Source organism: Platichthys flesus, chromosome 7 (assembly GCF_949316205.1).
Source record: "Platichthys flesus chromosome 7, fPlaFle2.1, whole genome shotgun sequence".
Taxonomy (NCBI): Eukaryota; Metazoa; Chordata; class Actinopteri; order Pleuronectiformes; family Pleuronectidae; genus Platichthys; species Platichthys flesus.
This window is the reverse complement of record NC_084951.1, coordinates 18,614,966-18,632,105: the sequence shown is the minus strand read 5'-3', so window position 1 is coordinate 18,632,105 and position 17,140 is coordinate 18,614,966. Positions and strand designations below refer to the sequence as shown.

At 41.2% G+C, this 17,140-nt stretch overlaps 1 protein-coding gene across 1 annotated transcript; it reads left to right on the top strand.

Moving 5' to 3' along the window:
* Positions 1-521: 521 nt before the first annotated feature.
* Positions 522-14,447, top strand: opn7b (opsin 7, group member b). The gene is made up of 5 exons (XM_062392280.1): positions 522-609; positions 693-855; positions 3,159-3,286; positions 13,497-13,831; positions 13,947-14,447. The coding sequence occupies exons 1-5, from the start codon at positions 522-524 to the stop codon at positions 14,445-14,447; spliced, it is 1,215 nt and encodes a 404-aa protein (XP_062248264.1).
* The last annotated feature ends 2,693 nt before the right edge of the window (positions 14,448-17,140 follow it).

Genomic DNA, 17,140 nt, shown 5'->3' with positions numbered 1-17,140 from the left:
AGCTAAACCGCAAGGCTTCCAAGAGGATGTTGTTTTTTATTTTGAAGGTCGGTATTAAATTGGTACACAGAGGAGGAGGATGAGGAGGAGGAGATGTCCTTCATGGTTTGTTACAGCACCAGTTACAGACAATTTGGGGAAAGAGCCTACAAATAGGGAGATATTTTTTTTTTGTGTTGTGTTTTTTTTCTATTTTTAAGTGGCAGTGAGAGATTTGTGTGTAATCATCGATGCAGTACAAATAACATGAGCCATTAAAAGCTATACGAGACTGAATGAATCCTGTTTGGCCTCGTCCTCAAAACAATATTAAAGTGCGGAAGTGGAGTTTGGTTTCAGGGCATTTTAACAGCAGCTGACCAACAAGTCATTTTGTGCTAGGGTGTAAGGTATGAGGTGTTGTTTTCCCTCTTTGTGTTTTTTTTATAAATGGCCTGAAGCTGAAAACACACGTTTAAAGATTTGTCTCACCTTCTCTTACACCTTGTCTTTCTCTCTGTTTTTATCCATTTTATCTCTAGATGGGAAATGCCTCAGAAACATTTCTGCTCGTGTCCAAGATATCAAAAGACAGTGACATCCTCATGGGGACGATCTACACCATCTTTGGTGAGCGAGTTGTTTTTCTTCCCACGGTCTGCAACGGTATGAATGTACTCGCACCCTAAAATATCCTGTCACTTTGTCCACAGGTGTCCTGTCGTTAATAGGAAATGGCATCCTGCTGTTTGTGGCCTATAGAAAAAGATCCACCCTGAAGCCTGCTGAGTTATTTGTGGTTAACTTGGCCATCAGCGACCTGGGTATGACCTTGAGCCTGTTTCCACTGGCGATCCCCTCGACCTATGCCCACATGTGAGTGATGACCATTTAGTGCTCCGCCACAGACTCTCTCTCTCTACAATGTCACATGTCATCTTCCCAATCAATAAATTCACAAGGAAAGGAAAGAAGGAACAATGTACTTTCAGCAGGGGATTATAGGACAACTTGCTCCTCTCAGTTTATAAATCCTGAATGGTTGCCTGCTATTGCCGTGAGTGGTGAGAATGAACCATTAAACAGTAAAATATTTTTAAAGCTCAAGCTACAGATACAATGTTTTCAGGGAAATGTCAGTTTTAGCTCATTTAAGCTTCACAAGTAGCAGCAAGGGATTAGTGAACTGTCTAGCCAGAGGGCTTCTTTTTTTTGCCTTCAAATAGTCGCTTCATGAAGCCTGTCCTACCTTGTAGATAAAGTTTAATGAGGCCAACTGCAGCCGTCCCCTCAAGCCTGAAGAAGGTGTCTCCACATCCTCTGTTACAGAAATAATGTTACAGTTAATATGAGCCCAAGAGACACTATAGTGACTGAACCTCAGTCAAAGTCTGTGGTAAAATCTCTCCTCAGGAATGTAATGCTGATATAGTTTTTAATTTTTTATTAGACTGCCATCATTATTACAAGCACAATAACAATCCCGATTTGTAATTTGCTAACATGACAAAAATCTTAAACCAACACCCTTGATGACTGAATTTGTGGTTAAATGCAGTAAAAAAACACACAAAAAAAATATTAATTGAGGGTTGGAATTCATGGCTCTCTCTCACATGTCTCCTGCTGCTTCCCGCGACTCTGTTTGCTTGCTCCTCTGATCCAGAGAGTATGTGCGGCCAATAGCTGTCATATGTGCCATGATTTCATTAAAATGCATCACTGCTCACTGCAGTGAGCAATGACCCAAGAGAAGCCAAGGAAATGTATTGCCTGTTTCATCTACTGCAAGGGTCGGGAACCGCCGACCTCTGGACTGTACATGGCCTACAAGATCCAACCCGCAAGACAATTGACAGAGACGAAGAACAAATGATTCAGAAAAAAAAAATCTCATTATAGTGACTTATTACGGCAATTATCTTTTACGTGTATTAAGATAGTATCAAACATAGTCAACCTACTTGACCTTCAGGGTGGTCCCTTCCGGCTGCGTGACTGTCACACACATAGCTGTTACGTGTCATCGCTGAAAAGCATCATGGCGACTGTTGAGAAAGAAGAGCATGCAGAATGTCACACTTTCCAAAACATAAAGCCACTGAACCTGTGCAGGGACTAGGTCACAGAGATTGGAAAGGTCATTCTCAAGTGGCCCTGCTGATTGAAGCATGAAACTAAATGGATGAGTTGTAGTGGAATACAATGAATGTTACGTGATGAAGTTTACAGCTTTCACAAGTACGACAGAGACTTTGATCCGAACACATTCCTTTCGCTGTGTAAATGCAAATCTGTCCCTGGCCATATATGTAGGAGCCACTTCCTCAGGCGACGTCCCCTGACACACTACAGTTTCGTAATGAGCCAAAGATTTTATTGCTTTTTTTAGAGTCCATACATTGGTTTGTATATTGACAGTGTGAATATTAAACTGGTAAAATCCTCGAGAGCTTATCATTGATTAATTCAGCCCTCCTTACCCCAAAACAAACAAACACACTGGTAATGGACACATGTGTCAACTAAAACTGGATTAAAACATTCTGTTATATATATAAATATAAATCTGTCTCTGCAAATATAAATCATGTAGATGATCTGAAAATATAAATCATGGACATGTTATATTTGCATTTATAGTGGCAACAAGAGACATATCGAGGAAGCCTTTTAGTTCCAGGTGTGAGCCGGCACACGTTTCACTCAGGGCAGATGAAACATATCATGTCTGACAAGAGCCAATTTTAACGCAGGCAGGTTTTCTTGTGGGTGAGCTAAAGGGTAAGAAAATTGTTCTGAGGGAGAATTTGAAAAGGAGCCTTGTAGCAACTGCAAAGCACCAGCTCACCATGTTCAAACATGGGATAATGGCTGAATTCAATAAATACATGGCACTGTTTGTAGAGTCCTGTGAAGGAAACAGTTTGACGTCAGACGCTTTGCCAAAGAGAAGCAGCAAACTCATGTCAGTGTGATGTAATCTGGTGTCATGTACAATAAATCACAAAATACTGTACAAACTAGAGATGACCCCAGTAGGAAGCCTGTTCCCACACCCATGATCTACTGAGTATGAATTGTGTAATTCACCAGAGGGCAATTGCAGAGAAATCTTGGCATGATATCAAGAAAACGGTCGTGAACAAATGTCCCCCTGTGTCTCTCTCTCCGATCAGGTGGCTGTTTGGTCAAACGATCTGCATTATCTACGCCTTCTGTGGCGTCTTGTTCGGCCTGTGCAGTCTGATCAACCTCACAGTGCTCTCCTGCGTCTGCTGGATCAAGGTCTGCATCCCAAACTACGGTAAGACGAGGACTTTGACTGCTTTACTCCAGCATTGCATATTAAACAACCATCATCACAGTATTACAACTCATTATGTTGAGCAGAAGAGTTCACACAGTGTCAGTCATTATTGATACTGATTAGCTAGAAGGCTTCTTTGCACACATTGGTCACCACACTGATGAGGCTTTTCATTCTGGCCCTCTGAGCCGAAAACCTTGAATGTGAAGAGATGAATAATAAAGCAGAAAGGACAGAGATTCAAGAGCTGGTTTCAAAGACAAACTGGCCCATGCTGCAGTAATGTTAATGTTCATATGAACTCCTTTTAACTACATGACAGACAAAAAGGAGATGTTTTCAAGGCCCGTTTTATGTTCTCTCTATATAATGTCTTTCCCTGCATCTGCTTAATTAAACAAAGTAACTGTGTATGTTCTAAATCCACTGTCAGTAATTACTGATTCATTTAAACTTGTGTTCCTTTTAAAAAAAAAACAGACTGATAGAAAGTCTAACACATAAAAAAAACAGTTTTCTAGTGAGTCTGTGTTTCTCTCCTAATCATAACTTGGTAACATTTACTTTCAAACCAAATATAATGCATATATAAGTAACATACCCTCTGAGTCAAAGCTTTTTGAATAAATGAAACATTGTAACTTTTCAGATTAAAAGCTCAGCAATTCAACTTGAAACAAAGTATTGCTGCAAAATAATAACAATGCCCTTTACTTTGTAAACTAATTGCTTGAGGGGAAAGTGATTGAATGCCGCTGCCACCGCAAATTAAAAATAGAAAAATCTAAATTATAGTTTTAGCCTGGGTGCCACCATTTGACTACCACTGCCTTACAGCACAATGCAGTTTCAAGGGTGCTTCAAGTGTTTATCAATGTACAGCATTCATCAACAATCATAAACTCTCAACTCAAGGTGTTTTATTTTATCAGATGTCAAGTATAATTAATGTAGTCACAATTAACTTTTTCATCCAGTGGATGTTAAGGTAAAATTTGTTTAGTTAATAAATCCAACCTCAGAGCTCAGGGTCAGAAGAGACAGCGAGAAAAATATACCACCTGTCAACGATGTCTCTGAACCCATTTACCCTCAGCACTCATTGTTGGGGGGTCAGCAGAGTCAGTGTTCTTGACTTATAACTTTGTGAGTACATTTGTTTTAAGTGAGCCAGTTTGGCCGGTCCTTACTTTTTCACTGATGCTGTTTGAGGGTTAACACCTGAAGTTTTAGGTTTACTGTTAAACTTAGCTCTAGGTTTGGGTTTGAGTGTGGATGAAGCATTTAGTTATGATGGTTAAGGTGAGGGTGAAACAGGGAAGATTGTGTGAACTGGCTGAAGGATCAGATTCAACAAAGCACAAATAAGAGAAAACCCAGATTCGATTTACACACTGACACTTACATATACATGTTTGTTGGTCGGATCACAGGTGTAATTGCACTATTGTCTAGGTTTTCTTGGGCTACATAAAAATCAGGGTCCAACGCACTCAAGTCCAGACGGTGGTGATGAAGCAGCTGAAGCTGTGACACAAAAACAAACAACAGAAGAAGAATGACTTATGTACTCAAGCAGTTTAGTACATCCACTACACTACACCTATCAAATTAACAGCTTAACTGACAAATAGTGTTTTCTCGTCAGTCTTTCACACAACTTTCTCTAGATCATCGGAGACTGGATCTGATAGGGGCTCAGATAAAGGCTGCGACTGCCTTTCGTGTGACTGAGCTGAAATCATTGGGTGCTTTTACTGTCGCTGTAGAATGACAGCTAATTTATCTGCTGTTATCGCAGAGGGCAGTTCCTGTCGAGGCTGAGTTCAGCGTCTGCTTACTGGGACAGTAAAACACGGGAGAAGTTAAGATGATTTATGTAGTGTTTGAGGGACAGTTTCATTTTCTCAACGCGTGTGCAGAATGTAAATTAAATGGCGGAACTATAGGACAACACAATCCCAGGTCACTGCCGCTGTTTCCCCTGAGCTTTCAACTGTATTGCAGGGTCGTCAGTTGGAGTTTGGACAGTTTTCATTGGGGAGGATCTGTTGACATGAAAGGCAAAACTGATCACGCTTGATTCAGAACAAAGCCACTTCAGACAGGTCATGTGGTGCATCTTCAAAGAGAGACTTTCTCTGCCGTTTTCCTCTCACACATGCACGACCCAGCGGGGGTTTATTTACTCAGACGGGTTCACAGCGTTCACAAATTCGGTGCAGGATACAGGTGAGGGGTGGAGCCGCAGGCAGGAGCAGGACGTAACGTATTGATTTAGCTGCGTTATTGTTGACAGCACGTAGACACTGGTGTCAGCTCTTATCACCGCAAACTCTTCACAACTTTGTCTGTGTCTTCTACGTGTGTCATATTTGTTTTCTTTTCTTTTTTTTTTTCCGTTTGTGCGTCTGTCACCGGGTTAGAATCTTCAATAACTACAGTTGAGTTCAGTGTTGTTGCCTTGCAGCAGAAAAGACCTGTGTGTTTAAACCCAAGTCTGCGTCACGTTCCCTTGTCCTTCTGTTTGCTCAGAAGTTCTCCCGCAATCCAAAGATCTGCTAGTTAGTTGACTTTGATAGAAAAAACACGCAGAGAGGACTAATTAAAAAAAAATCATTAGCAAACACCTTTCTTCAGAAATTATTGGTGGAATGTTGATTATTTACAGAATGTGATGATCTGGATATTAACACTGAGATGATGTCAAAGCAAGACAAGAAAATGGACACAGCCAATCAAATGTGCCCAGCAAGCAAATTATTGATGTAATATTATCAAGGGGAATAGTTGAAACAAAATCATAATTAATGTTTTTTTAAATTTGGAGTTCAAAGAAAGAGGGAAAATAGATCACAAAGTGATACAAGCCGTCATGAATTGCATTATCTTGTCCCAAAACATCCACCTACCCACCTTTGTGAATAAACTGTCACATACATTAAAGATTTCAACCTTATCATGCAAATGAATTCTGATGTTGTTCCAGGGCATAATTGCTGTCAGATAATTATTGAGCTAGGATTGCTTTCTCTCTTTAAGTACTTATGTAATGTCCTCTTTCATATGGAGATACATGTCACTCTCTCTCTCTCTCTCTCTCGCGTGCGCCCTCTTTCCATCCCTATCTGATGTTACCCCTTCTTCTTTGTGTGATGTGTCCATCCTCAGATCGGAGACATTTAGACGGAGTGGAGTCCTGCTGCGTAGCTCCGAAATGCAGCTTTAAATTGCAGAGAAATATCAGACACATTTCAAGAGAGTAAATAGATAAAGAGGTGAATAAAATGTTTGAATAAAAATGATAAATCCAATAGATTTATAAAAATCCATAAAATATTCATCAATACCTCAAAAATTCAACGATAATAAGATATTTTGTGCAGTGCAGTCGTTAAGATTTATGCGTGCCTTCATATTGATTAGACGGGCAGAGGATTTGTGTTTTGCTCAAGGGCACAAACTCATGCGTGTGACCACATTCTAGCTGTAGTGGAAGTCTGTGACTCTTCAGTTTTCAACCAGCTTCACTTAACATTAACTCCTTTTTCTGCACGTTGGCTTGATTGCAAACTGCTCAACCAGCAAATTGCTAATGAGCATAATTAATGTTTTTCAGCCAATCAAGCCACAGAGGATTAATTCACACGACCGAGTTTAATCCAAATCTCTCTGAGCAGCTCAGACAGTTAAAGTGGGATCCATGTTGTCGCGTTTGTTTGTTAGAAGGAATATATTTAACTCTGGACTTCATTTAGAAGTCGCAAATAATTGTATAATATTTGCAAGTGATTCATTCATTTTCTGTATTTTTTCAAGGATCATCACTCTCTCTTAATTTGCTGATTAAATTCTAATTAAATTTGTAGGGGTCTTTCTCTGTGAATAACAATTGTTATTATTGCACCAATTAGCCATAATTCATAATCATCGCAATTAATTCGAACAGCTAATATGCAAATGTGTTAAGTGGTAGTACTTGATAGAAACTGCATATAAATCCATCTCACTCTGAAAACCCACCCTGTTGAAGACAATGGGAGACATAAACAGATGTGGTCGGGGAATAAATTACCACAACACAGCAGCATGTAGCAGAAGGAATAGAAAATGTGGTGCAGCCTGGATGATTCAGAGTTCAGATCCATCCTCATGAGGTTGGTTTATATCCAAACTTCGCAGGGCTTTGAAAAATGTGTGGGTTCTTTTTGAGATGCAGGAACTTCTCCCTCTTCCTGGTAAAAACACTGTTAATCAGGATTTCCCCCGATGTCCTTCCGAACCGCCACAGCCCTCTCGTCCCCTCCAGTTGGGAGGTAAAAATGCGGGGAGAGATAAGATGGAAACGTCTGACTTGTCGGAAACTCTGAATATAAAACGAAATCTTTCCCTATCTTTAAGCTCAATGATTGCTCCTGCCAGGCACATGATATTTAATATCAGGGATGTGTTTATAAAAAGGCTTGTCTTGTCTGGTTTCTGGAGGAACAGTCTGTAATGCACTGTTGCAAACCCCAGTGGCTACAAGCCTCACAAATAAGTGTTTGAAATGGTAATGAGCACAAATAATGATGCTCATGAGATTTCTCTAAGAAACCATGAATGAATGTGTGCCACTTACAGACACACTGTACTCTTTCTTTCTTAAGCAGTTTGTGGACGACAACAGTAAGTTCCCATGGTGAAACACAGATAAAAACAGGAAATGCCCTAAAACCCCAGTGAATAATTGCAGCCCTGCCACAGCAGCATGATATTAAGGCCCGTCTACAGGAGAGAGTTTCAGCCACGAGTTTCAGTTGTCCACCTCACACACAGACCATTTGTATTTTTTATTCAGGCCCCAGTTCCCTTCTGAAACTGCATTTAAATTCACCCGTTTACTTGGATCTGCACCGAATTTCACAGTCTCATAAATATCTGTCCGCTAAACAAAAAAGAAATTCTCTCTTGCACTATTTAAGAAAGTGGAAAAAATGTACTCCCGGATCTACACCCTGATAAATCCTGTTTTGCGTAATCCTGTTAACTGTCAAACAAACAGAACGAGACAAGCAAACACAGATGAAAGCATAACCTCCTCGGTGGAGGTAATAAATCCATTAGTCTGCACAGGCTGCACAACATAACTCATAACACCTGAGTAACTGTCACGCCCCGCCCCGAGTCCAGAGGCCGTGACAAGGAAAGAGGGAGACGCAGGTTGAAAGCCAAAGGATGAGTAATCTATTTAAATAACATTGTCTGACAACGTGCATAAATCAAACTAAGGATGTACTGAGGTGTGTTCATCAGTGGAATCAGTGGTGATGAGTGAGTATGTATGAGTGAAACATATGTTGTGGGGGGGGGGGGGGGGTGAAAGGCTGAGAACAAAGGAACGACGAGGCATGAAAGACCATCACGCACACCCTTCCATCTGGCGTTCTGTTTAAGCTGCAACGATTTCCCATCTCTCTCTTGGCTTGTCAATGCCCTCGCCGGCCTGCGTCAGTATGCCACCGGTCGATTGATCCTTTCCACCACCTCAGCATCTACCTGTAGGCTCCTGTCAGGGTTAAAGACGTTTTATCTCTCTGCCACATCCATGTAATCATATCTGAGGACGTGATGAAGCTGGAGCCAATAGACACCAAAGTCTAAATATGCTGTAAGAACTATTTGAAAGCTGAGTTGTCAGACTGAAGTTCTCTCTGATTCGACACCACCTGTTCATGCAGATGTGCATGTTTGTGAGATTTGATCATTAGCACCATCAGCGCCCTTGAAGTTGTTTTTGTTTCCAGACAAGAATACATTTATACACTGAAGAGATTAAAGTCCTGCTGTCAGCCATCAACAAAAAAAATAAAAAAACACTCTTCAACGGTTAAAAATGAATCCTCTGTCATCTGGCACTAGTTTGGGAAAGGGGGACGTGGGACAAAAAGGCCAAACTAAACACTTTAAGGAAATGTGTGCACATCATAGGTGAAAAGGCATGAACAGTCTCAAAGTTGTTGTTTGGACACTTCGTCCCTTTTGGGCGCAAACTGGAAATAAGTCACTTCAGTGCGTCGGCATCTTCGTCTCTTAAACACCAGTGGCAGTTTAAAGTAGCTTTACTCAACTCTTTCTCGTTATGCAGCTCATTTGTCATTACGTAGTTTACTCCACACCATTTCTCTGATGAGGCCTCAAACCACGAAACAGACACAAAACTATAAATATATATATGTCATTTAATTTTTTAGCCACAAGCTGAATATTATGTGTTAAAATTTCTTAAAATAAGAAACGAGGCGATTACCAAACAGTTTCCCCACAAGAAGAAACTACAGTCCCTTTATAAATATGAAACAGCTTCTACACTGCTGTGAAAAGAGGAACATTTGTGGAACTCTGTTTAAACATATCATGACTGGGATTATTATCTGGAGCACACGGTCTTGACACATTTCTAAAGAGAACTGGTCAGCAAACTATATCTACAACGATTAAACACTCCTCCCAGGGTTGGTCTGTGAATGAGTGTGAATATCAGAACTGCAGAGGAGAAAATAAGATCTGCAGAGACTTTAAATCCGCCGGAACGATTTCCTGGCTGATAAACAAGAGCAGCTGATGAGACCGAAGGTAGCAGAAGAGTGGCAGCAGTAAGGAGATGTGTGAGCTTATCAGAAGGTGCCTCTTCCTGTTTCTCTTTCATTAGTTCTTAATTTTCCAACTCACGTGGATAATGCTGTTCTTAATAGATCCCTGTTGGCAAATTAGCCTTAACTTATTGATTTCAAAAGACCACATGAGTCTAGTGCATCCTGTTAGGGTCCATTTTTAGTCGCCAATGAGTCAATCAATCCATCACTCAAATTAAATTTTTACAATTTTAACAAGGTGTGACATCCTCTAACCCTCAACAAGAAATACACAAGAACCTCTGAGAAAGCCACATGTGAGGGGTCTTCTCCCAGCACGGCAGAACTGTTACTCAACACATCAATTTACATCATTGATTAGAAGAAATAGAAAAAAATGTATGATGAAGATAAAGGGAGCAGCAATGACAAATGAATTGAGGAGTTATTGACAGTGGTAGTAGAATATGTGAGTAGGCATATTGTACAAGCAGTCTTGTTGTAATCATGGTCCAGGATCAGCTGCCACCACGATCAGCATCCACCATCATGATCCACCACCACAATTATGATCCACCACCACGATCAGCATCCACCATCATGATCCACCACCACGATCAGGATCCACCATCATCATCAACCATCATGATCCACCACCACGATCAGGATCCACCATGATCATTATGAGTGCTGATGAACCTGTTGGTGCTGGATGGAAGCGCTCATCCTGCCCCAGTGGTTCAATAAATTAAAGGATAGAACAAGCGGGAGGTGGGGCAGGATTAACAGAGAATGAAGAGGGTGGCTGGGGGATTGCCCTACAGTTAAAGAGGATTGATTCACTTTTAACTGACAGCAGAATCAATAGCCCTGCTGATTATGCTATTGGCAGTATCAATTGAGCCCTTTCAGGTACAATTGAGCTTGTGCAGGTCTCAATTACACACAAAGCCTAATAGTGTATTATTGTGAACAGGTTAGACAAATGTTAAAAGCTGGTAACAGGATTTCTATTCAGTGCAAATCTATGGACTGAATCTTGACTCTGTTTGACACAGGAACCAGATTTATTGCGTGGTACTCAATTTAGCCAAAAGCATTTGGATTTAACTCTCAAAAGAAATATCCAACCCTTTGTATACTCCTAATTACTCCAGAATGTTCACCAGCTAGTCGCTGATAGTTTCTGCTCTTTGGTATCCCCTTCGCCTTTGGACAAAAATTTGATATTTGGGTTTGGGATCGGGTTGGATAGGATATCTAGTTGTCTGTCTTGAAGTCAAATGTTTCAATAATCTATCCGGTTCGAATCCCATTTCGGAGTTTGCATGTTCTCGCCATGTTTGCATGGGTTTTCTCCCGGTACTCTGAGCTCCTCCAACAGTATGAGGTTTGGGGTTATGTCAATTGGAGACTTGAAATTGACCAAGGCTGTGAATGTGAGTGTAAAAAGTTGTTTGATATATCGATACACCGGCGACCTGTCCAGGGTGAACCCGCCTCTAAGCTGAGACTGACTCCAGCTTCCCCATCAAGGGTTACCAGTATAGATGACTAGGAGCGCATAAGCACCCCCTCCACAATTTCCTGTTGCTCTCTGCACTGACTGTCCAAATAAAGTCAAAAGGCCCGAAAAACAATACTTTATTGAAGAGACAATTATTCATGGGATTCACAGAGCTGTAATAAGATTGGAAGTCGATATTGGCAGAGCTGAGGAATCTGAATCAGAGGAAAAAATTGTTTGCTGCATCCCAGTTTTAAAATGTCAGAGCATGTTTGAGGGCTTTTGTTGGAAATTGAGTTCGGGCCCCCTGAATACAAAGAGCTCAGGTTGAATCTTTCATGTGCCAATGAGAGAGCAGGACAGTGTGATCGTTGAAGGGATGCGTCACAACAGCTAAAAGCCGTCTAAAATATCTAACAGCCTCTTACCCAAGCACCACAGGGCTTTATCGACTCCACCACCCACCAGCAGCACGAACTGTAAGAGGGGTTGACATCCAGCTCAAGAGGCTGTGTGGTACCTTAGATAAAGCTCCCTCTTCGTCCTCACTGAAGAAGCCCTTGTTGTTTAAATCAATCACACTGGACTCTTATTGGCTTTTTTCCCAAGGATTAACTTATTCACAAGTAAAGAAACAACCAACAGAAACACACACAAAACGATCTTCATTCAAATGTCAGCTCTTCTTGTTGAACATTATTGTTGTTTATTTTTACATTATCCAACATGTTTCCAATTATGTTCACACATCAAGAATTCCACAATAAAAAAAAAAAAGATAAGAGTTTAATTTTTTGTCGACCTTTAATTCCGTTATATCAGCGTTACATCTGCTATTTTTGTTTGATGTGCAACATGAACAACACTTGTGTACATAGCTTCATCCATGAACATGATTTGCAGCTGAGTTGTGTCGGAAGTGAGAAACAACTCACACAATCCCACACTGCATCACAACTAGGTCTTTTGTTTTTGATTAGATTTGGAGACTCCTTGTGCTCGAAGTTACATTGTGTACGCTTAATAGTTCTTGACATGAATAAAATACAAGAAGTAATGTATGCAACTATAAAATGTGTTATTGCACCAATATCCCTAATCCAAAGTGAACTATTCCTTTATGCTAGTCCTATATGTTTAGTGTATTATGTCATCATGGTGGTGAATGGAGAAGGATAACAGGGATATGGAACTTTAACTGCCAACGTTCTAGTGATTAAATTATTTTCTATTTGTTTGAAGTCCATCGTCTTTTGAGTAAAGCCAACAAGCTTGTGAGGCTCTTCAGTTAAAAGGCATTGTGCGATCTCCCACACCATATATGGCAATAACGGCTAGTTTGGGGAATCACAAATACGATGCTGGGGCACAGGGGCTCGCACACTTCAAGTTCAATCCTGGTGCAAATATAACATGAGCTGGAAAAATATTATGTAATGGAAGAAACTGAATGCAACTATGGCAGATTCCATTATTGTAATAAAGATCCAGATCCATGATTACTAAGAGCAAAAGTAGAAGTGACTTTGTTTCCTTATACAACGTCCTGTGTGCAGAGGGTTAAGATTGGGGCGAGACCAGGAAAACGGTTAGTGTAGATTATTAAAGGGTTTTTCTCACGTTCTTTAACGTCTAAGTAAACATGCCATGCAGCTCCCTCTCTCTCCTTGCACACAGAATAATGTTGACGTTTGGGTCCGGGGCATTACGAAGATTACTCACTTCAGTTCATGTGCATTCCTGTGGGCCGTGTGACCTCTTATCCAAATGAGTCAGCGATCAAAAATAAGCACTGGTCAGGAAAAAAGACAATTATCATTCCCTTTGCTTTGTCACGTCAACATGCCCTTCTTGGGGAAACGTTCTTCATCACTCATTCCACAATATCTCTCCAATTCTTCCTCCTTCTGTCTTCCTCCCTCTCCTCCTCGATGGTTACCATTAGCGGGTCACCTGACCCAATGTGTCTAGTATCGTATACTGTTGATATACTGTTGTTTCTTATCCTTCTCCTGTGTCTTTATTTGTCAGCAATGGCTCCACTCAACTTACCCTTCTCTGCCTCTTCCCGGTTTACATTTCTCAGGTAACAAGTTTTCGTACAGACACGCCTGCCTCCTGATTGCTGGGGTCTGGTGCTTTGCTGGAGTCTTTGCTGTGGGGCCCCTGTCTGGCTGGGGAGAGTACGGGCCCGAGCCGTACGGCACGGCATGCTGCATCAGCTGGCATGCGCCCAGCGAAAGCACCGCAGCTATGACCTACATCATCTGCCTCTTCTTCTTCTGCTACATCATTCCGTGCACCGTCATCTTCCTGTCCTACACCTTCATCCTGCTGACCGTGCGGGGCTCCAGTCAGGCTGTGCAGCAGCACGTGTCCCCGACGAACAAGATCACCAATGCACATGCACTCATCATTAAGGTAACAGCATGCTGTGTAGGTCCACTATCCAACATTACTGTGCAGATTATTCAAAAGTACACATGTTCTTTACATGATAAATATATATGTGGTGTCTGTTGTTGTCTCTTTTCAGCTTTCTGTCGCAGTTTGTATTGGTTTCTTGACAGCATGGAGTCCATATGCTGTTGTGTCCATGTGGGCAGGGTTTGGGAACCCAGAAACTGTACCACCCATGGCTTTTGCCCTGGCAGCCATCTTTGCCAAGTCCTCCACCCTCTACAACCCTATTGTCTACCTGGTATTCAAGCCCAACTTCCGCAAGTCCCTGAGCCGCGATGTGGCCAAGTGCAGGAGGACACTCTGTGGAAGTCCGTGTCAGCACAGCTCTCCACAAAAGGGAACTTGCAGACAGCCAAATCACAAAGAAGAGTCCAACTCAACAAGGTTGTCCAACGGGCTACCAGAGAACCACAGGAGCTGCAGGCACTGTCCTTGCCCTGAAACAGTCCTTGGTGACAGAGAAAAGCTTACAGACATCAGCCTGCAGAAGACTGCAAGGATACTTAAAGGATCTCTGCACAACGAGGTGGCTATCAGTCAGCTCTCCAACGAAGTTCAGAGCGACTTCCTCTAGAGGAACAAACACACTCACACAGTGAGAAGGTGAACAATTCAGGAAAAGACAGCAAATATGAAGGTTGAAGACAATAACTGCAAGTGATGGAAAGCAATGCAAATAGAATTAAAGATTAAACGATCCAGATTGGCTGAAGGTAAAGGAAATGGGATGTTTTAAAAAATGAAGAACTTGCTTCATGCCTCAAATATGTGATACTGCCAAAATAAATATGGTTACAAAGTTAGAAGCCAACACAGAATTGAGTCAAACAGCCAGCGTGCAACAACAGATGTGTACATCAATATTTCATCAGGTCAAATTAGCCTGATCACCTTTACTGATCAGCACCAAGAAAATCCAGAATCACAATGCAAATCATTCAAGCTGGATTTAGAGGAAGGGGCCGATACTGCCACTTTGCGCTTGCTAAACTAGCTTTTATGTGTTTATTTAAAGTACTGTATTTGATGTTAGAAGTATTTATTCATGCATGAAGAACCACATGACGCTTGATGATGTTATCGAATAGAGAATTAGTCATGCACCCTGATTGCTGAAGATTAACAATACAAGATTTGAATTAAGACCCACTACTTTAGCGTCGGTCACTGCATTCATCTTCATAAATAGGCCTTTTAATGTTTTTAGGAACAAAGCGCTGTGATAAAGATTTGGCTTAGTGAGCCCTTAGTTACATGTGTACAAATTAACATGGACATTTTACTCCAGGGTTGTTGCATTGATTCCTCTGCAGAGAGGAGCTGCTGATGCCAATCTTTTCTAATTAGTTGTGTCCAGCACAAAAGACGTGACTGAATTTCAGAAGCAGAATAATCTGTTGACTCAGATTTATTTGGAGACTTTGTGATAAGAATCATTAAGACCGCAACAGGGAAGCAATTAAATGCCAAAATGTACACTTCCTGAAATCCACTGTGAAATAAGCTCCCCATTTTTACATGTACAAAACATCTGAAGTATTGAAACACATATTTGAATGTAAGCATCATTGTCTTTTTTACTAATAATGCAAGCAGTGTGAATCAGATTTAAATCATAGTAATCTATTAACATTTGTTTAAAGCAACCGGCACTACCGGCTGGAAGAGATTGTGGCAGAATTACAAAAAAAATCCCCAAATCAGCTGATTAATAAGCAGAGAGAAGGTGAGAGAATTGTGATTGAAAATCTTCCTGATTAAACTTAAGGTGAGATCATGCCTATGCATGGATATGAGCCACTTGCGTTTAGAGCTCCTCCTTCCTCTTTGAAGAGAGTGGGCTTGTTTTTCAATAAAAATATTTGTAACACAAGAGAGACATTGGGCCGCCCAAATTATCCATGTAAAAACAATGCACAGCGAGCATAGTAGAGCTTAACCACAATATTTGTCCAATCAAATTCAAATGGAAGTACACAAAGACCTGCCATGGACAACTCAAGCAGATCTGCCCAGGTGCATGTTGGGATTGACCCTCACGGCATGTCATGATTCCTCTCTGTACAAAGGTCAGAGGAAGTGTAGCACCTCTTTGCAGTTTCCACAGAGAAGCAAACTATAAAAGCTGTTATAACAAGTCATAACCAAAACAATCATCTCAGTACATATCGAGTTAGCTGCTGCCCGGCTGCACTCCTCCAACCACTGCTCTGACTTTGGTGGCGACCCCCTCTTGATGAAATTGATACCAAACCACCATTTCCAGTTGAACTAACACTCTGTGTCGGCTTTTCACAGAACCTCTGCCTTGGGGTTAGACCCTTGGTAGTTCAGTGCTTACTGATCTGTTAGCTGTGGGCTTAAGCTGTATTCAGACTTATAATAGCACAGCATGAACAAAAAACTAATTGCCCCTAAATTAACTTCAGTGACTACCACCACAGTGACGCAGACAGCTCCTACAAAAATCTTTACAGACCACTTTCCCATTCACGTGGTCTGCAGACCCCAATGCATGTGTCAGTGCATGTTGCTGGGAAGTGAATGAGTCATTTCTCCTGTTGTCAAATCCAATTGTTCAGACAGAGTTTAGAAGATGCACACTTGCTCTCCTAACAAGTCAGGGATAATGTTGAGGATCCATCTATATGTGAGCAGCTTTACCGCTGTGAAACTTAGCGTTTGCAAAGACAAGCAAACTTTCAACTGAGTCAATGATTCATTCAGATTAATATATTTCTTTTATCTAAGTATCTGACAGTGATTCTATACAACTACATGGGTGCACAGGGTAGAAGCTTCCTTCTGTATCACTCTCTATCGTTGTATTTACAACTCTGGTATTTCAAGAAAAAGCTGTTTTTCATTTTTGCTGTAAGACACGGGAGAACAGAGGTGAACTGCCGAAGGATCGGTAAAATGCAAGTGGATTTTTTTAAATGTTTTGCTCATCATGCTGGAACCAAAGGTTGCAGTCACCTTTATGCTCACTGTCAAAGCCAAAATGTTGTTTTGGACACTTGTATTTTTCTACCAATGCCATGACGAGGACTTACATATCAATATACCACGGCGTACAGTCCTGTGCTGGTCAGCCTTTGTTCCTGAGCAAGGATGGACACACAAACCAGGAAACACAACTGTGAAAACCAGATTCCGATGACTCTTTTTGTTTTCTATTCGGTTCTACTCAAGGGACAAATACTACAAGTAACCAAGCTGTATATTATCTATCTCTAGCCATTCCCACATAGGGTCATCTCTACT

What these genes read in the sequence shown, in the direction of transcription:
- opn7b (XM_062392280.1), top strand. Translation starts at nt 522, where the DNA reads ATGGGAAATGCCTCAGAAACATTTCTGCTCGTGTCCAAGATATCAAAA. An exon ending in GACGATCTACACCATCTTTG is followed by an intron (nt 610 to 692) that starts GTGAGCGAGTTG and finishes CTTTGTCCACAG; the next exon opens with GTGTCCTGTCGTTAATAGGA. An exon ending in CACATGCACTCATCATTAAG is followed by an intron (nt 13,832 to 13,946) that starts GTAACAGCATGC and finishes GTCTCTTTTCAG; the next exon opens with CTTTCTGTCGCAGTTTGTAT.